The 21,635-nt window shown below is 41.7% G+C and overlaps 1 protein-coding gene across 1 annotated transcript in view; it reads left to right on the forward strand.

Annotated features, from left to right (window-relative positions):
* LOC135313338 (uncharacterized) overlaps nt 1–21,635 on the forward strand; it is a 342,721-nt gene that overhangs the window by 181,064 nt on the left and 140,022 nt on the right. The window contains exon 8 of the mRNA XM_064450993.1: nt 10,878–11,125. Within this exon, the coding sequence (XP_064307063.1) occupies nt 10,878–11,125 (248 nt within the window). The remainder of the gene's footprint in view (nt 1–10,877; nt 11,126–21,635) is intronic.

Genomic DNA, 21,635 nt, shown 5'->3' on the forward strand with positions numbered 1-21,635 from the left:
GTGAGAATCATCAGTGCCACAAGCCGATACGATGCAATTTATGCCCAATAGCCTTTGCACAGCAGTGGATCGCATTCGTATGTGATTATGTCCACTTAGAAATGTTTGCTCACTCATCCAAGCGGGAAATAAAACACTTCGATGCAAGTTGTGTGTCAAATCACTCCTCGACAGCACAACTTGAATATCAGATTATGTTTTTCAGTTAATCCAGAACACGAAAATCTGTCACAGAATGTTTTCTCAATTCTTTTCTCAGTTATAACTGTTATTTGAAGAAATGATCAAATATGAACAGGAAAATCATGAACAGCATCTGCTTAGGAAATAAGCAGGGACTATCTATGCCTCAGTATAATCAAATGAGTCTATATGTGGTTGGCCATTTAGGCATTTCTGTAGTAAACGTGATTAAAATAGCGATGAAAAATGCTGTAGTACTTGAATAACATATGAAATATCTGTTTTATTTCCTTGCTTTTGCATATGATATGAAGTACCCACATGAGTTTTTATGACTTGTGTCCAGATTTACGTACCCAGCTGGTACTCCGGAACGAGAGCGGGGCTGGATCAGTTTGGTGCACCTAATGTTACTGACTCTCCTAGAGAGCAGTGGGGCAGCAGCTGGCTATAAAACCTGCACTGCCCCTAACATCTTTCCCCACAGCTTCCTCATCGGTTTCGGTGAGGGGCTGGGGAGGCGCTGCCTTGCAAACTGCCTTCTGCTCCCGGGGGGACAAGGGATGCGATATTGCTGGGGTCTTCTCAAACTTCACACTCACTCACCCAAAGATTTTAAAGCACTGCTAGAATTTAAACCATAGGTCGCCAGGAGAAAGGTAAGTATGACTGTCTGTTAAACTGCTTTTGTTTCTTCACTTACAACACAAGCGTGCCATTGGCTATAATTGCTAGAAGTGCTTTACAGTCATTTGCTAGCCCTTCCCTCTTAGCAGCAGCACTATATAAAGAGAAACGGGCTTTACCATTTCTGTACAAAGCTGGGCTTTGTGGCCTGCAAACCTTTGCCCACTTCTAATAGATGGAAAAAATACGAAGTGGATGGTTTGGGGCTGCTTCTCAAAATGCTTGTATTTTATTTTTTTTTCCTGTTTTCTTGGCTTTTTTGACTCTGTGTTTGCTAAGGCGATGCTGTCTCAGGCTACACTTTGTCCTGCCACGCACAGATCTCTTCTTCAGTCCTGTTGTACCAGCGCATTTGTTTGTGCTGCATTTTAAATACGAGCCGGTTGCCCGAGCAGAAGCTACTTTGCATCCTAGATTGTAAATGTTTCTCAGATGTAAAGTTATCAATCAAACAGCCTTGGGAGCAGTAGTTGTGGCTGAAGCACAGCATCTTATTGAGGAAAATTAGTGTTATTAGCACCTCTGGGGATCTCTGTCCTTATGTGCAGCAGTTTTGGAATCCTCCTTCAAACCCATCTGCTCGGAGCTAGCTGGCAAGTGAAAAAGCCAAGCATCTGCATGCCACTTGTTTGTGTACACATCAAAGTATTTAAACGGTCAGAAGTTCTGTCTCTGGTGTATCCGAATTTATTATTTTGTTCTGCTTATTGCTTCCTGATGAGTTCCAAGGCCAAGCTCTTTGCAGGGGAAGGAGGTCCAAAATATAATTGGGAACATTTTAGATTTTTGGGGTCATTCCCATTACATGGTGGGATGTTTTGGAGAGTTTGCCCTAAAGGCAGGGAGCTTTTCTTATTCCATTTACCACTCAGTGCCACCCCCTTTGACATACTGTTTCGTTAAAAACTGTGAAAGTTTGGGTGAAGGGAGTAGGAGGTTTTGGTGCAACAACCTAATCCGCAGCAGGAAATTTATTGAGTTGCCAATTTATGATGATCTAATTGACTTAGAAAGAATCCGAATGTGTTTCTAAATATCCGCCTGAAATCAATGGTGACTGTCTTTATTTTCGGCCTCGGGCAGATTGAAATTGAGACAATAAATGAGAGTGTCTCATTCCAAAAGAATGAGAGTTGGCAGCTTCGGCACAGGCTTTGCTTTTGGGGGAGGAGGAGGAACAACCGAGGGCTGAAGTTCCCTCTTCAGCAAAGGCTGGTGAGATTAAATAGGCGTCAAATCAGCCTCTGTTTGCTTTTTGTCAAAAAAGCTAAATTCTCCTGTGCCCAGGGTCCGTAGGACTGTCTAGAAAATGATGTATTGTTGAGAGAGCCCAAGGGAAGAGCAAAAATTCCACTTTTTAATCTTTCACACCAAAACCCTTAGAGAATTTAGACATCTGTAAAATGTTTTGAGATTCTCCATTTTCAGGTGTAATTAACTGAAAATACCTTTAACTAATGGTATTTAAGATCAATATGTTTTTACCAGAATTTCATACTGCTTATAAAGCCGTGATCTGTCTAACGCCGTTTAACATACCTAAGCAGAGAGTGGACTGCTAACGGCCACGGGGACGATCGGGCAAGGGCGTTTTTACTTTTATTGCGCCGTTGTATCTGGTAACGTCGAGCCGACCCCACCGTAGGAGCCTTTAATGCAATTATGCCGAACAATATTTAAAGCTGCGAACAGATGCAGGCCCTCCGACTCTTGGGCACGTTTCCCTATCTACATGATCTCTCCGGCCGCCTTTTGAAGTCCTCCTGGTACTGGAGGTGGAATTTGTTTGGTATGAACTGGAAATCTAAATAGCTCTGCAAACACAATGACAGATGGCAAAATCCCAGTTGGAACGTGTGACCAGCAAACTGGCTGCGATTTGTTTTCACTCCAGGGTAGACAGCAGACATACTGTGTCTGCGGAACAGCTGTGACAAATATTTCATTCGAGAACTTTCTAAGAGCGGGGAGCAGTTCCAGGGAGAGGGGGGGAGATGCTACCTGTGTGATTTCTCAAATAAGAAAGGAGAATTATCCTTTAGATCCAGGGGGAAAGAAAAGCTCAGGAAGTTGAAAACGAATGAAAGTCCCTGTAATATTTATGCTCTCATCCGGTGCGGTTTAGTGCATCAGTTTGGTATGAGGAACACAAGGAGTTTCATCAAGTAAAGATGTTGGCTCTTTAATGCCAGTGAGATTTTTCATTTTCTGAATGTTAAACAATGCATTTTCTTAAGGGATTCTTTTTTGTTGTTGTTGTTTTAAAAATATTTTTAATGAGGGATTGGAAAAATGATGTGCTCTCATATGAGTCCAAGTTAGCAATGTCTGCAAACCTTTGAAGTGATTTCCTTAGTATTATTACAATTTTTTACTCTTGAAATGAAACATAAATACCTAAGAATACAATAGCTAAACTATTATCAGAGTTAAGGAAATGATCCAAGTGCCTTTTCTGTTTAAGTACCAAACGTAATTAATAACTGCAGTAACATATAAGCCTTTGTAAGCAATGTGTACTGGATATTGTGCACTTCTTTTTCCCCTCTTCTTTTTCACTGGCACATTATACTCAAAATAAGCAGTCTGCTCACATCCTGGGCCCTTTAAAGCTGATGGCAAGTTTTGTTTGCAAACAGTATCAAGTTTAAAGGACGAGACCCTGTGTCCAGCATTCCCCCGCATCCCCTACATCTGCTTCGTTTTCCCTACATCCCTGTATACTGCCAGATTCCCCGAGTACATTATCTTGGCTCTCAGTCCCTCCTTTCCCCACCCAAGGCCTTAAAGAACAGTGTATTGTGTTTCAGAGCACCATGACAAAAGTCCCCCATGTGCCATTTCATATAAGTAATGTAAAAAAGGCTGGTAATTGTCTTTGAGGAAAGCTTTCTTCCTTCCTAAAAAAAAGCCAAGGAGTTTCAAAGTACTTGGATTGAATTGAAAACTAAATTCCTGAGAGGGGACACTGAATGGGGATCTATAAAACTAACTCTTTTAAGTGGAATGTGGCTTGGCTACAAAACTTGTTAGCACTAGCACGTGAGTCTGAAATATATTGTGTGTGCATATGTATGTAGATAGGTTTGATAGATCGGTATGCAGGAGCGTATTTAATCCTTGGTTTCTTACGCTTTAATAAGTGAGGTCTTGGTCTGTTTCCCAATGCAGAAGAAAACTAGTCCGTCCACTCAAAGGATGTATGTTCAGATTTCTAAATGTTAGTAATCACAAAGTATGATCTAGATGCTTGTTTTCATCCTCTGATATACGGTAGAAAAAGGTGAGAGTTATATGGGAATCCTGAGTTAAAAAAACCCTGAGTTTATTGAAGTGAAGAAATTATCTCAAGCATATAGCAAAGTTTTGAACAGGGAGAAGTACAGCTTATCTCATGGAGTATGGAAGAAATTACTAGACAGCACAAGGCTATCTCCATTTTAACCAGATTGTTGATTACAATCTGTGTTATTCTTCAAGATATTTAAAAAAGTGTTAGCGTAAGTCTTTCTAATTATAGATAAATTGTATCGTTCCTTCCTTTCAATGATTTTTGTACGCTAGATGCATTTTATAAGCTGTTTTTTTTATTAGGAAAGCATGTTTGGTTTGTTTAGGGTTTTTGACCATGATAAGAATAGTCTTTAGAAGACGGTTTTAAAAAAACCCACACGGAAGCCATGCTCTTGACACATTTATTCTGCTAGTCATGCCACTGTATAACTTCTCCAGGAGACATGGCCAGGTCAGACCTGATGGTGGGAAAGAGTCCTGGTGTACAAAGGATGTTCTCTTCTTATGCATTCAAAAAACAGAGGGATGGTCTTTTCAGAGAGAGCACTGAACTGGGAGCTCCTATTCAACTGTACGCCCACAGGATCTGGCAGACTGTTTTCAGAGTCACTGTTTCCTAGGAATCCCCCATCCTATAAATATGGACTGCATTTTTCTGTTCCTAGAGGTACACCCGAAATTTTGTTGTGCTGAAATGAATGTTGCTTGCTTATGCCAAGCAAGTCACTGGAGGCTCTATCAATGACCTACTTGTTCATTTAGTATGTTAAGGACATTACACTGACTAATTATTACTGAACCTGTTGAATTTTTTGTTCACTGAACTTTTCAGAATATCCTTCAGGGAATGTGTCCCATAACACAAGAAATTTCCTGTCCCTCCTCCTGAGAGCCAGCCTGGGGAGGGACTTTCTAGTGACAGAGAAGTATTGTTCTCCACTTAGAAACTCATGGAAGTATCCTTTATCCCCCACATACTGCTTCTTAGCCGTGTTTACGAAGCCATGTGAGCATCATTACTTGTATTATTATAGATGCAGAAAATGAGTAACAGAGAGGTGAACGACACGGATGAAGGATCTTATAAGTGGTGAGGTCAAAACATGGTGTTTTGATTTCCTCATCTCATTATTTTCCCAGAAACAAGCTGCTTGCATTAAAACAAAAACAAAACAAAAATAGTACAGCAGGGAGGTTACAGCTTATAATAGTAGGAGCCTAATAAGACACAAAAGTAGAGCAAACCAGGGATGGCCGATCTTACCAAGGGGCTAGAAACACGTAACTCTTCCGCCCCAACCTCACCTGCGATGTTCTGTTACCAGAAGCAAATGCAGAAGTCCAACAGCACAACTTCCATGCGGTGCTTCACGTTGGAGCGAAGCGTGGAGCAGACCCTTGCCTCGTGTAATCAATTTTAAGTAGTCTGAGAACAATCTGCCCTTAAAAAGTTTTAAGTTACACTGGGGGAATGCCGAACTGTCAAGGCAAGTTGCCTGGAAGACCAAACAATAGATTAGTGTGTATTGATTTTGCTTTCAGAACTACTTAAAAGAAAGAAGAAAAACAAACAAAAAAAAAGAGATTGCAGCCCAACCAAAGAAAAAGGTGTGTGCCTAGAGAAATAAAATAGATCTGTGCCTCGTTGCTGTGTGGTTTCACACAGATGCTGAGGCAAAGCCACGAAGCCATGTTAGGAACAGATGTACCGCATGTTTTATAAGCCTTGAAGGACTTTTCAGTTGTGCCTGATGGACCTGCATCTGCACCTGCATCTGTACCTAGTGATTTCTGGAGAACGGTGTCACGGATTTCAAGCAGTTGCTTTGAGGTCCCATCTTGTTGACTAATATCCTTGTGAAGGCACCTGCACGGCATGCAAAAGAATAATAGTGATGTGTGAACGTGTATTGGGGGTGCGGCCTAAATTTAGCTTTTCAAAGTGCTATCTGAGGCAGACAGAATGCTCTATTTCTTGGGGGAAAATGTAATATAGGAGAAAAGCATCAGAACGAACTCCAAGCAGCTGCTTTGTTTGAAACAGAAAAACCTAAATCCACATTTGGTTATCAGTCTAAGAGCTGGGGAACAGGAACAGGCAGGTAAGTCCTGTCTTGCCCTACAACCTCGGCATCCCTAGAGATTTCTGCCCTTATCGTGCCTCACAAAGGAGCAACCCAGCAGTTCAATGATTTCAACAGCTCTGGACTTTGAACAGGGTTCTGTGGATAGGAAATTATTTGGAGAAGACAGGGAGCAGCTTACCCTCCCAAATGCCTTCCCTCCCATTGCAGTGCCTGGTCCGTATGTAGATAGCAGCTTGTGATGAGCACTAATCTCATCTCAGACCGTGGCTATGTGTTCCACAATATAAACAAAGTCAGCCTTGCTGATGCTTTCTGTGCTACTGAGGCATGCAAAGCAATTCATTAGTTACTTAACTATTGCAGAGTTAATGACAGACTTGAGTAACAATGTCAAAAGCAGAGAGCTTGATGAAAACCTGGCAAGAAAACTAAGGTTATGTGGTACTTAAATTCATGAAGATACAGACCTGGGAGTAATGGATGCAGTAGGGGGTGTGTGCAACACACATTTCTTTCTCCTTGGCAGCGTAATTGTTTTGCAGATTTCTTGTGGAAATCAAACCAATCTATAGCTGTGCTGCTCGATGGATACCCTGAAGCTGTCCCTCCTTTGGTATCTGAGCTCTCTTGGTGTGTTGCAAATCGTTCTAGATAAATGGTTGCATTTATTTCCTTCTCGTACTGTGTCCAACCACCTGCTTTTTTTGTGTTGCTGTAGGAGCTTGTAAAATACCCCACACTTCATAGGTTTTTGAACTGGAGCCCATAAACATGGCAGAACAAATTTGGAGCTAATTTTACAGTGGCACAGGTTGCCAGAAAGGACCATTAATTAAAGAAATCTTTACTCTGTCACCTACAATAATACTGAGTAGAGGTTTTTCCTTCTAGATCTTTCAGATACCTACTGTGTATGAACTTGCATGGTCTAAAATAGAGCTAAGAAAAAGAGTTGAGGTTTTTCTAAGGGCAGAGGAAGGTAAGCTTTTCACCTTTTTGAAATTGCTCTGAGCTAAGATACACATTCAAACTTGGCATCTTTCATGATTGCAGTGAAGCGGGAGCCACAGCAATGCACGTACTGGTACTTGTCCCAAAGAGTCAAACTGCCTGTTTTCTGGTTGTTTTCTGGGCGAAATGAAATTTGGAACATTACAACATTAGTAACATATATTAAGTGAACCAAAGACCGTTGGGTTATAAATCAGTAGGCAATATGACACACACACACATTAGTTTTATACTAACTAATAGTAAGGCATTTTTCAATGATTTATGTACTAGAGTGTTTATTATTTCTTTAAACATGAAAACTGGGATGGTTTCAAGTGAGGATTTGATCCTGCTGTTCTAAACCAGTTGTAATGATCAGTTTCAGCACAGGATTATGTAAATAGGACTGTAGGAATAAACCTTAGAAAGCCAGGTTTGATATATCTGTTGCATGCCTCTAAGCTGACTGTTAGCCATAGATATAAATGATTAGTAGGTGGTTCTTCATTTCTAGTGGCAGAAAGGAGACTTTCCTCGCTGTCTGGGCTCTGGAGTGAGCTTTTGTGGAGCAGTGTCTGGCTTCATTTTTCTCATTGCTGTTTCTCTTCATTTATGCGCATTGAAAAGGGCCTCCTTAAAGTCTGCAGAACAGTCAGACACGCAGCTTTCCTGCAAGCCATATGCCAGTTTGCAGCCAGGGAAGGTAGCAAGCAGCCGCTTGCAGAAACAGCTATGGAGAGGTTCTTGAGAGATGCGTTACCCCAGCAAAGCGTCGCTGTGAAAATAAAGGCCATCTGCAAAGGCCAGAAGGTCAAAGTAAAGACTGACTTGACAGAATACAGAATGTAAACCAAGCCAGAATAAACAGTGTAGTTGGAGAAAAAGAAATTGGAATTTTGGGGTAAGGGTTACAGTTTTAGTAAGATCAGTCATATCTAGCAACATATAACAGGAAGGAGATGGTATTATATTTCAAACGTAGTTTCTATTAATATCTGCTAAATTTTGTTTTAAATCTTACATATTACACTTTCACCATTGTTCTTATTCCCTTTCTAAATAGGCCTTTTTCATCAAAGCACTATTACGAGACAGTTTGCTCATCTCATGACATCTCAAAAAGGAATTTTCTATTTCTTTAAAAAAACTCTTTGAGCTACCTTCTGTTTGGAATAAATAATTACCATTTGGAAGAATAAGAAAATTCAACTATAAACATGAGATAGATTTCTAAAGGCTGCATTTATGTTTATTTTAAGCAGTTGAGAATTTAGGACTGGAAAATCATTTAATTATTTTTTAATGTTTGATATCCTTAGTCTGCACTTTCTTCCAGTAAACCTCATTAAGATATATTTTGGTTTCAGTTCACAGGCTTCATGTATACATAGTCTGCTAAGGTCTGTTAATGTCTATTGCGTCTATTAATATGCCTATTAAATGCCCAATGCTATCTAATATTAGAAAGAGATGATTAAGTGAGATAAAGTGGGTAGGCAAATGCCCACATACTTGGTAGGCTTTTGATACGAAGTAATAGGGAAGACGCTGCATGTTGGAGTATGACTCTCGTGTGGCTCCTGTGCTAACTGGGACGGGTGGCATCGCGTTTCTTGGACTGAATTGATGAAGGTACTGATTGAAAAATACTCTCCTCTATTTTTGAACTCGATGATTATGCTCTCTATACGAGACTTAGCCTATGGATTTAGATCAACAATGAGGCCAATGAAAGATCTAGTTTATATTTATAGTTAAATTCATTGGTGTGAGGATCTCAGCTCATAATTGAATTTTATGTATCAATTTTTACAAAATTACCCGTCACTGCGCCGCTCTGACCTCTCTGACATATTCTTTGACATCACCATCTCCTGCCACATTGACGGAAACGTTTCATTCCACTGTGGCTTTCCTAGCTTACATAGCCCGGGAATGTAGCGGGTAATGGTGCCTGCACTGGGCTGCACTGGGAGCCACGTTCATTCAGGGCACACCCAAGTTAATTAGCCACGTTACGAAGCAGGACTTACTCTCTTATGCCCCTATAACAGAGACGTGGTTCTTGTGGTAGCTAAGCACATTCAGACTACCTTGGGAGCACACGCAGCACTAGATTTTACTGAGGGAGCACAAACTCGTTGCCCTGCTTTGCAGGATGCTTCTCACTTTCACAAAGTTCAGCCAAACTCCTCCTCATCTTCTGACAGCTCTAGTGGTTCCAAATCAAATCACTTCTTAGCTCCTTCCGTTCGTCTAATTCTACTTTTCTCCTTCTACTGACACGCTCGTTTTGGCAGAGGAGCGCACTCTGCCAGTTTGCCATCTGGTACTCTCTTCTTGTACGACATCACTTCACTGAAGAGACTTTCCGTCGCACTTCAGAAACTTGTTTTATCTTTACCCATCTCTTCCAGTATTTGTCCACTCATCTTATAATTACCTTTTACTTTACTTTTTATCTCTCTTGAGGACACCAAACTACAATCTTTTAGGAAAGCGCTGAACATACTATTTTTATTTTGTCGTACTCTGCTTTGGTGAAAATCTCTGACAGTTTTTCTAAAAAAAAAAAAGAAGTCATTTAAATTCGCTAAAAATGCATATTCTGCCTGTCCTTGTAATATGCAAAGATTCCTGCAGAATAAGAGTCATAACTGGATGCATGCTCCTGTTGCAGCTCCAGGCTGTAGAAAACTGTATGTATGGTGCCTAAATGCAAATAATTACAGATTTCTAATTACTTATTTTACTCCAAAGCTTTAAAAAAAAATTCTAATCAACAAGGAGGTCCTAATTTTATGTCTGTTATTTCAGCATAAAGCTCTGCTAGGAATTATTTACTATCAAGTTACTTTTAGAAATATATTTTTAGTCTGAATTTGTTTTTACTCTTTAATGAGCACTTAAATAAAAGAAGCATATAGCATTAACTTCTGCTTTGTTACACTTATGCAATGAATTAAAAAGAAGAGTGTAAAAACAGTACAGAAATGTCCCTATTATATAGAATTTCCTGGCCCATTATGCATAATTTGCTCAAGCCTTTTGAGACAGAGTTACAGGTCTCACAGCCGTGACTTCAGTAACTACATGGCTTAGAAAATGCACGATTTTATGTTAGTTTTTATTCACTAGCTAATACATTTTAACATTTGCTACAAAATGGCTTGTCTAAACTATTTTTAAAAGAGCTTACATGCTGCTACCAAAAGTCTAGTTAAATATTATAGTGAAAACCAGGAAATCTGGAGATACATTTTGCATCCTTTACTGCTAATCGCTTACTTTCTGTTCTGTGTGGCTCTGCAGCTTCAGTGTCCTATAATGGTGATGAATTTAAAGGAGAGATTATTATCATATATCCATCCACATGAATTCGCAGGATTCCTAGTGTGAATGAAGAAAGAAAATAGTCAAGCCAAATTCTCCTTGTGTTCTAAGTCTCGAGATAAAACAAATGCTGCTGAACATAAGGTTTTAAGGCCAAATCCAAAAAAGGATTTAGCAGTGAGGCAGACTTCAGTGCCTAAATCCAAAACCGCACTACCAAAATATCATCAGCTCAACTGTGGAAGTAATGAAAATGTACTGGCCGTCCCCCCTTTACTCAGAAATTTCACTCTTTTTCAGCTTCCCTGTGTGCCCAGCTGCCTCAGCCTGACTGCGAGATGTCTGGCTTTCGCTGGAAGCCAGAAAGGAAGAGGAACGGCACGTAGATCCTCAGAGCACATCCTCCCACACGCTGGCAGGCCTCGGTCCCCACAGAATTCGATTGCCGTAACTCTTTTTTCAAACGTTACTGATGGAAGAGTTGATCGTGGCACTGCCTTCTCTGTTCCCTGTAGCCAGGCTTGTAGAGGCATTTGGCCAAGAAGCAGGTAAGCCGGCTTGTTATCCTCATGGAGGTCCCCACTGCATTGCCCGTCTGCGGGATGAGCGGCCAGAACAGTAGGCTGCAGACCAGACGGGGTGGGTTCATCCGCTAAAGCTTCTGTTGGAATTTTACCACTGTGTGGGAATTAATGCAAGATGTATTGCACCAGAGATTTAAAAAAAAAAAGGAATATGACTGTGGCTTAATCTGTACCACGTGTGGGCACAACAGGCACGCCCTGCAGACTGGACTTCAGACTTTAAACCTAAGAACTTTCTGATGTTAAATGTTTGATATTAAATGCATCAAGACTTGGCAGCAAGGTCAGATGCCAGGACTTGATATTGAAGACATGATCTTGCGGAGTCTGTTTTCTTTGTAACCTTTCCCCTTTCGGTCCCGTGACTCCTCTGTTTTTGCTGCATGGCAACACAGTAGACAAGGAAATGCAGAGAAAGTCCTCTCACCCCCGAATTGGCGGCGTAGTGATTTGGGCGCTCCGTTGTGAAGGGGGCTCTGAGCTCCCTCTGACTTTGAAGGATATCAGCATCTACATTGTATATAGAGGATCTGATGACTTAGTTATTCTTTAAAAAGTGTTGATTCTTGCCGCGTCCCTAAATGGGGTGGTTAGAAGTTGTGTCCTTGCTATCATCTTTTAGGTCTCTGAGATTCTGCAGCGTTTTAAAAAAGCCCTTGGCTTCTCCTGAGGACAGCGCTGAGCATCTCCCCCTTCAGTCCTTCCCTGTCAGATAGTCCTGCGGAAATCACTGCAACTACTTCTTGTCTGAAGTGTCAAGAAGTCAAATGTCAACTCGCCAAGGAAGTGCAAATCTCAGTATGGTCATATCTGTAAAGCTATGGCGTGCGTAGGACGTCGCCCAGGCGGAGAGGTTGGGACAGACTTGCACAGGGGGGCATTCAGTCTGTCCCCGTAATGCTAGGTGTCCTTATTGTGACCGGGGCAGGCGAGGGCTAATGGGTGACAAATAGCTCATTAATTATCAAAGATGTTTCTGATTTTGGAAAGAAACCATTGCAAGGTTGTACATTTGAAAGAAATTCAGGCTAGGGGTTTTTGATTCTTTTGGTATTCTCATTAGTTTCTTAGATAATTCAATAGGGATTTTCTTTAAAATGCTCTTGCAGTGGTAGTGATTGATTTCCTGTCAAATTTATGGATTGTGCAGTGGCAGCAGGAAGAAATTTCTCCCATAGGATGACATTTGTTATCAGAAACTCAGGGTTTGTTGGACTTGTTTAAAGAGGGAACAGAAATTGGGATAGCTCTGAGTAACTTCCAAGTGTCAATGCGCTGTCCTTTCCACATCTGTATGCTGCACTTTTTCTCTTTGAGGATCAGATTATGCCTCTATTACTCACTGGACAGCTGCTCATTTCCATGGCGCGACTTGCAAGATAAGGTAGTAGTAAGGTGTCAGAGTTTGGAAGACAAACGCTTATTTTTAGTAGATCCTCGCCATATATCCCTGGTTGTATAAACGTGTTTGCTCCTCCTTCTGCATCTGCAAAGGCTGCTGTCGCTTCCATTGCGTTTGAAGAACTGCATTTGTAATGCGTGGCTCAGGTATCCAATATTCTAGAAAAACATTTTCATATTTTTCATATTGTCATCTTTAGGAAGCAACGTACCCTGAGTCCAGGTGCTGTAATCAGGAGCTGCTTGGCCTTGGCTCTCTGATGAACTCTTCTGTGCTTTGTAGCAAAAGTTGTTATTTGAACCACACATTAGCGGTCATTCCAATTTTAGAGATTCTATTTCTTATTATGCGAATGCAGCACAGTGCCCTTTGATGAATTTGTACTAGTTTGTCACAGGTGTCATAAAAGTTCAGGCCCAAGAAATGTATTATATTGTTTACATCCCATTAGGAGAAACCTTCATAAGGAATTCCGTAACAAATATTAGTCTAAAATTAAATTTTAAAATAATTTCAGGTAATTTACATATTACTTTTCATATACTGTTTTCTTCTATTTATGAATTTATTGATTTTGGTATTTATTTACTTTTCTAAATGATGGGTTTACATAACAGAAGAAAAACTTTGATGAGCTCAAAGTAGCTTCGGTTCAAGACTGCATCTGTTTTTTTTAAACTTTTACAACCGTTCCTTCAAGTACAACCAAATATAAACCACTGAGGCCACGTTGCTGTGCTTAGTACCTGAGCCTGTCTTCAGAAATTGCTTTTGTTGCCTTAGGTTTTTGTGCAAGGGCTTGACAGTCTTTTCCAGCACATCCAGCTGCAGGACATTAAAAAACAGTATAGTGGGAATGCTTCATCCAAGAAGAGAGAAACCAGACAAACCCAAACCAAATCAAAATAGAATTAGGTATTTTGCACTGTACTGTGAAATGGTTTTGCACTGAGTAACTGATTTGCATTTTGTCAGTCAGGCGGGCTCTTTCATGAGCCTGTAACATTTCTGTCCATGAGAGACAATGTTTTATAACTGCAAGGCTGGATTCCTTCAAGGCTTTGGGACCTCATCCTGTGGTAAATGAGAGAACGTCCATTGACTTCAGCTGGAACAGGATCAAGCCCTTTAAACATGCAATGAAATGACTTTCTAAAGCCTATGAACTTGAGCCCGGTATTTATCAAGTCTGTGTCATATTAGATGTTGAAATCAGGCAACAATTGTATTTTCACTTGGCTTTGGCAAGAAACCAGGAGAGACTTGGGGACTTCAACTGACTTTCTCATGGAGTGAAACTGGAGGAAATATTTTTACAACACCCTGTAGGGAGAAACTTGGTAGTTTTCTACCCCTCTGTCTGCCAGCAGCTTTGGAAGGCAGCAGGGTTCTTTGCCGTGGTGCTCTGCTCTACAGAGGCTCTTCTCTCCATTTATTTGTAGTTAATATTTTAACCAGTATTTATGGGTGGAAAGACCCTTCAGTTCTTCAACAGCAGGATTATAATAAATCTATCAGGCTGAGCCATTGCTCCTCCATCAGCTTCTGTACTCGGATGGTAAAATATCCCAGTACATGTGTTAAGAGGTTTTATTGCTAGGGTCATGCGATAGCTTTCTTAGCGCTGGTGAAACGAATTGAGGAGTCTCATTTAACTTAATACAAATTTTCTGAGACTGGTCTTGGATAAATTTAGGCTGGGGATCCAAAATGCTGAAAAAGGAGTGAGAAAACTGATATTTTTCCCCAATACTTGCCTGATGGTAAATGTGCCATTAAAATAGTGAGACTTAGAAGATGAACCTAATGGACTGTAATAATATATAATCCATCCCCGCAAGATAATCTCTGTATTTACATGATTGTCATCGTCATATGCAACTCATCCATTTTGATCACCATAATCAAGCTAATGTAAGTATTTATTTTCATTTCAAAATGTACGTCTTGGCTTTGTCTCCATTTGCTTTGGCCAAAGATTGAGACATTTACCCAACATCTGGAAGCTAGTACCTTCCGATAGGGTTTATCATTAAACTAATTTCTGTTTGTTTGGATGTTATCTTCTGTGTGATTGGTAAAGCATTCAAAACCTATGCAGAATATATATTGAAATAGCATGCATTTTAATCTGTCAGCATCCAGTTCAGTGCTGGCCTCTGTGTAGACATTTGCTAGCTTTGAGGTGCCGTCTACACAGAGTCTGAGGGAGGCCTAAGCCAGCTTCTGGGACAAACGACAACATTCCTTAAGTTTTTTGAACTTACATTGTTTTGTGTCATTGCCTCTGAGTTTTGCAACAGCAGAGAATCAGCAGAGGAAGGGAAAGTGTGGGAACACGAGCAACAATGGTTGCCTGAACACTTCCAAAATGCCTGTAGGCAAATTCTATTAATTAAAAGAAATAGGAACCTCTGTGGATCTCTACTTCCATGGGAGTTCCAGTGTGTGTGGGGTAGATGTTCTAGTGCAGCATGCATGGATGTTGTGCTGTTTGCAGGACTGCTTCGGTGCTGGCCACAGGCCAGGACTCCTTTGATTTCCCCACGCCGGCTTGCAGCCATGGCTCAGCCTCAGCTCGGGGCCTGGTTTGTGTCTTGCCTTCCCGCTGTCCGTGCAGGTCAGAGGGAGTGCGGGGCCATGTCCTGTGCAGGGCTGTGTCCGTGCAGGGCTGCGTCCCATGGAGGTGCTGTGTCCCACAAAGGTGCTCTGCCCCACCAGATTCTCTGCAGCCCTCCCAGAGTCACCTGCCTTTTGAGATGGAGGTTTTTAGCCCTGATGCCGGTTTCTCAAGGCTTCCTGAGAGCAGGAAACCCTCTGCCGTGTCCGTCTTCCTACTAGCAACAGGCATATCTCAGGCAGCTTTTAATGGTGAGATGAGGATCTTTCACAGACCTGAACGGCAGTGGTGGTGGGGTGTAGGTGCGTGTGTGGGTCTCCCTGAGATCAGGGCAGTCACTGCCATGACTCTGGAACTGAGAGCTTGTTTTTCCTCTCTTGGGAGCTCACCTGAGTCTCACGCTGTAATCAGGGTGCTGGAGTTGGGAGGTATTCTGTCCTCTCCACTCCCCTCCTGCAGCTCCTCCAGGCACCAGAAGCTCCAGAGAAGGTATTTTTATAGACTACATTGTCAACGTGCTCCTAAAATTTGGCTATCCCTTTCCTGCCATATGTCCCTGGCAACTTCCTTCAGCTGAAGCAAGCCCCCCTGACAGCCAGCACAGAAGCTGTCAATCACGTCCACATCCATCCAGTCACTTGACAGGCCCCAGGGACCACCTGCTCGTAGGCTTGACTTCTTTCCCTCATCCCCCCGCTCAGTACGTCTGCCTTTTCCACCTCAAAGCCGTCCCTGATCAAACACCTGCTATTTTCTGCATCCCTAACTACTGCCACATTTCCATACTCTTTCCTCCATCACCTTCACCTAGAAAGAAAATGAAAATACAAGCACTGCCTGTCAGTAGTAATAGGGGACATAAAGTCCACTGCTTAAGTAACGTGTAGTTCTTGTTGCTCTTACCGGCATAACTTCCATGAGTGTTGAGTTGCAAGCCGTGTCGTTTCTCATGTCTCTTACTCATTCCGAAGTCACTTGCAGCTCATATCTGAAATTAGAGTTTAAATTTTGTTGCATCCTATGTGTTGTGAGCTCCTGTAGTTTGTACAAGGATCTGGCTGTTCTTTATAGTCTTTAAGAGTTATTAAAAAGAACTGTAAAACTTTAGGTGTAAAAAGACCATGAAAACGATGAGTGGTACTGCAAGTTACTGTTGTTGATACTTTAGTATTGAATTTATTGTTTATGTTTGGCTTGTCTGTATTTCAGTGCCTGAGTCACTTGTTTCACTGAGACCAAAGAATAGCTGCCCCTATCTCTGAAGAGAGAAACGGTTCATTTCAGGGATGGTTTCAGATGGTTTCTTGTCACTTGGGTGACAAGAGCTGGTCCAACAACTCTGTTTCTGTGTCATGTTAAAAAGTAAACAGAAGTCAAAAACTGCCAAATATCAAGCGGATTTGCTACAATGCAAGGATAAAATACCTATTGCTGAGAGAATGTAATGTGAAATCACCCTTAAATTATTCACAGAATCAGGATTCCAGACTGGTGGGGGTTGGCAGGGCCCCCTGGAGCTCACCCCGTCCCACCCCCTGCTGGAGCAGGCACCCCCAGAGCAGGGGCACAGGGCCGCGTCCAGGCGGGGGGTGAATGTCTCCAGGGAAGGGACCCCACAGCCTCCCTGGGCAGCCTGTGCCCCTGCTCTGGCACCCACACAGGGAAGGGGTTTGTCCTCATGTTCAGGGGGAACTTCCCGCGTTCCAGCTTGTGCCCGTGGCCCCTTGGCCTGGCGTTGGGCACCACTGAAAAGAGCCCGACCCCATCCCCCTGACACCCGCCCTTCAGATATTTATAGGTATTGATGAGATCCCCCCTCAGCCTTCTCTTCTCCAGGCTGAACAAGCCCAGGTCTCTCAGCCTTTCCTCATACGGGAGATTCTCCAGTCCCCTGAGCATCTTCATAGCTCTCTGCTGGACTTGCTCAAGCAGTTCCACATCCTTCTTAAACTGGGGGCCCCAAAACTGGACACCATTTCATCAGCGAACTTGCTGAGGTTACACTCTATCCCATCGTCCAGGTCACTGGTGAATATGTAGAACAGGACAGGACCCAGCACAGCCCCCTGGGGAACACCACCAGTGACAGGCCTCCAGCCAGAGTCTGCTCCGTTGATCGCTACCCTCTGAGCTCTGTTGTTGAGCCAGTTCTCTGACCACCTCACTGTCCCCTCATCCAACCCACACTTCCTGAGCTTGCCTATGAAGCTTGCCTATTGTTCTGTTGTGTTTGAGTGCCAGCCTGCACTGGAGTCATACTGAAAGTGGTATATGGAGATACGACCATGCACAGGATCAGGCCGTGGTGTCCTGCTGCAAAGATGCTGGGGCTCTTCCCCGTACATTTGACATTTTATTTTAAGAGCTTCCTTTAATCACTTTGTTTAATGGGGGCAGAGAATAAGGAGCAAGTGTATCAGATGTCAAACTTTTCAGGTTTGTATGTCTTAATTGGCTCATGGAGGAGGGGGTCAGATAAATGTTAGAGCTGCCGGAGGGAAGCAGTGGGGACACGCAGCTGGAGTAGGAGAAGGGGAGCAGGACTGTCCCTTCCTGGTGGACCTGCTCATAGATCAGCTGAGACATCTAGAAAACCTCTTTTGAAGCAAAGAAGCAGCAGCCTTTTGGGTTAGTACCAAAAGATCTAAAATCTATTTTGGATCTAGCCCGTAGAACACCATTTTGCTTAATCCTAATGAAATCAACAATTGCAAATTTTTCTTCATATGCGTAAGTACCTCACTCTGACTATCAGAACAGAATTTGGATTTCAAGTGTTGTGCAGGGAAAATGTGGAATCTGCACATGAGAAAAATCTATAGCCTCCTTGAAAACCTCACAAAGTCTGAAATCACTGTTATTGAGATTTCCTTATTTACTAGCAATCTTTGTTTACTAGCGTTCTTAATTTACCATCAAGTTTCATCTATCGATAGAGATCTTCTAGTATATTTGCCTTTTCAGGTTACCAACAATCTGTATTCTGTCTATTTTCATTAATTTGCCTTTTCCACTTCCATTCAGGCATGATCCTGTGGTTTCTTTTTCAGGCATTGTGTTCTGCTGCAGCTGTTGGGTTTTTTACTTTCTTTTGTGGGAAATGTAAATCCTTCTGGGAAGAAGTGAAAATTATTGAGGGTATTTCAACTTGACTTTAAAGTCTGATTGGGAAACACTCTTTTGATTTACTGTTAAACGGAAAAAATGTCTGATGCAATTTTGGAGGTCTTAAATCTTTACTTTCTAATTCTGATTGCTTTTTTTGTGCTATAATATCTATTCCTTGGCATGTTTAAAATTGTTTTCCTGATCAGAGGTCAGATGAAAATGAAACGATTTTATGAGAAGCAGCTACAGTAAAACTGAGTAAGAATTTACACCTTTTTGGGGAACGTTAACTTGATTAATTCTTGAAAACAAAAAATACAGAAGAAAGTGTGACGTTGATTAGATGGGTTTAAGGAGAAAATGAAAAGACTTTAAGAAGTATAAATGGAATTAAAGGGTATGAGCGTTAATGGTTACTTAGGAAAAAAGGTGTCTCCTTTCTTCTTCCCAATCATATTTTTGATCATTCTATAATATAACAATACATTTCTCCAGCACATTTTTTTCAGGTTTTTAAAGGTCGCCACGTATACACTTTAAGTAAATCAAGGTGCAGAGAATGGGGTACCCTAGCCAAATATTTTTACTGGTATAAAAAGGCATACAAAATCTACTCTTTTCTCTCTTATTTTAATGATTTTTTAAAATGGTGCAAGGTAGGTAAACCTCAGCAGTCCTCCAGAGAGCTGTGGTTTTCTGCTGTTAAGTCAGTGAGCATACAACTGCAGCCCTAAGTCGGTTGCTGCAGTATTTCCCCGACGTTATGGCTTCCCACGTGATGCGCAGCCATTGCTCCGTCCTTTGGCATGGTGAGCCTGTGGTCCCATACCCTCCACGTTCATGAGAAGATCCTACATGGTCCTGCCTTATCTCCTTAGCCCTGGGGGCGCGTGGCCGCCCGGCCTCTTAGGCCAGCTTTCAGGATCTACCAGAGTCATTCTGGGCCACGGCAAGGCTAGGCGTGGTGTGTCATGAGGTCTCTCTGGTGCTACGAATCATCCCTCTGAGAAGCAGGGAAAGGCAGCTCCGCATGACTTACGATGCCAAATTTAAGATTTTTGAAATTAAGAGCAACACTATGCTGAAATGTATAAAAATGGCCTTATTGTATCTCACTGGAGCTGCGTTTGTGCCGTGTAGTCCTTGTATGTTACAAGTGAATCCCTTGCCCCAGTAAAGTTAGTGCTTTGCCATTTACTTCAGCAGGGCCACAGTTCTGCCCTGGTTTTGCTTGTTTTTATCTTTCATGACCTACTTTTTTCTCTCTATAGACCCGCTATGTATGAAGGAGAGCAGAGTTAGAATTCAGTTCTGACTCAGGCGGACAGAAGAAAAAATTAGCTGTAAAATCTGGCTGCCAAATCTTTGTTGTTTAGTAATGTGTGACTTGGAAAGGATCCAGAACTGGAGTAAGATTGCACGGCTCGTATTAAAAAAACCCCAACACCAGCCCTCTACTTCTTTACTTCTAGCGTGATTTGATTTCATCTGGAAATTACCAAGATGCCATAAATATGAGAACCCACAGCACAAACTTTTCAGAGCCACTGTTCAGAGGAGAGCTGCTCTTAAGGGAAACTTGATATTATAGCAGCAGAAACCAGCTTAGATTTATATTTAGTGACTTGCATACTTACTCAGTGATTAGACTCTTTTCCATTTTCTGGCATGGGTGAAATGGTATGTTAAGACAGGATATAATCCTTTCACACTCTGCAGGCAATGTCACAGTATGATGTTGGCACCGTGTTAGGCTTCCTTAACCCTAGAACATGTTGTGTATTCACTCTTGGCAGTATTTTAGAGGCTACAAGCAGTAACCCAGAAGTAATCTTATTACCTATAACCAACTGTATCTACATGGAACGGGGTGCTGACTACTGAGTGAAACTCAGTTACAGTCATTTGAGATTCAATTAAAAACTGTTGGTTCAGACGTTTTAGTGAGTCTGAGGCAGATTTCTTCAGCCTCCTCTTGGAACTGACAGTTTCATTGAGAGTTTTCTCAAATGTAAACTGCCGGTGTTCCTTCAACACACAAACTGCATTTTCAATGCATTTTGCAACACATTTTGTAGACAAATGTGAACAATCCGCTCATTTATCTATATAGCGTATGCTGCTTGGAATTCTTATTTCTACCAACTTGGTCAAAAGGCTTTTATGTGGGAGAAAATATACTGCTTACACAAGTACTTCTTTACTATGAGATATTTCTGCAGGTTTATCTCCCTTCCCTCTTGCACAGCACAGCTCATCCAAGACCGCTCTATGCACGCACGCTAATAACCTGGGGACAGAGACAGGAATCAAACTTTGTCACAGAAAAGTAGCTTTTCCCTGCTAAAAAAAAAAAAAAAATCCCCTGGAAAACCAGAGCACTTTATCAACAGTAGCCACTGATGCAAAATAGATAAATTTTCTGCAAAAGAGGTGGAGTTAATTCTCTTGCACCGTTCCAGTCAAATAGCCTTATTTATTGGACAGAAAAATATTTGAGAAGCTGGATGTAAATACTGTGGCTGATGGCCGTTGAAGCCATTGACTAACGTTGGACAGTTACTGTGCAAGGCTGATTGTAAGAGACAAACTGTGTGTATGTATATATACAGAAACAAACGTATATAACGGATATAAGGGTATATAAAGGCAGTAAGGAGTGTGGAACTGCTGAACACTGAAGATTCGCTTATTACCGGTGAAAGGAACGGTGGAGAGAGTCCTTTTACACCCTTAACTCCATGGATTAATTGTTTATCGTAAATCTCCACTGGCGCTAACTCAGTGTGTATCTGGCTGGTACGTGTTCTGTACCGAGTTCTGTGGGAGGCAACGTCAAGCATCTTATCACCAGTATTTCAGAGTACTTAGGTGCAGTCATCACTCCTAACATTTTAATCAAAGTCATATTTAAACTATTTTTGATGCCCAAAAGTATTCAAGTCCATTCTTTACAGTTATTTTTAATGAATCAGTAGTGAAGGGAACTGGTCAAACTTTTACGTTCATTATGAGTCACCGAGATTTTTAGCTACTTGCCAGTGTATTTTGCAAGATTTCTGCTGTTCTAATTAACCACAGAAAAACAAAGTTTAACTGCTCGAACCATAGGGGAGAATCTCAATGACATATCTGTTAAAGAATGGTAGAAAAAAGACAAAAGACATTTTTAGACTTTTGGCTCTTCTTGGGGTTTTCTGCTGGTGTCAGAACCAAGAGCAAAAACTGTAAATCACATTACAGTTTTTTTGTGTGATCCTTAACGGTGTCCGTGAGACCAGTGTGCTGTTCACATCAATAAACAACCATAGTTCACACTAATTAAAATAGATAATTCCATTTTA

Source organism: Phalacrocorax carbo, chromosome 5 (genome assembly GCF_963921805.1).
Source record: "Phalacrocorax carbo chromosome 5, bPhaCar2.1, whole genome shotgun sequence".
Classification (NCBI taxonomy): Eukaryota; Metazoa; Chordata; class Aves; order Suliformes; family Phalacrocoracidae; genus Phalacrocorax; species Phalacrocorax carbo.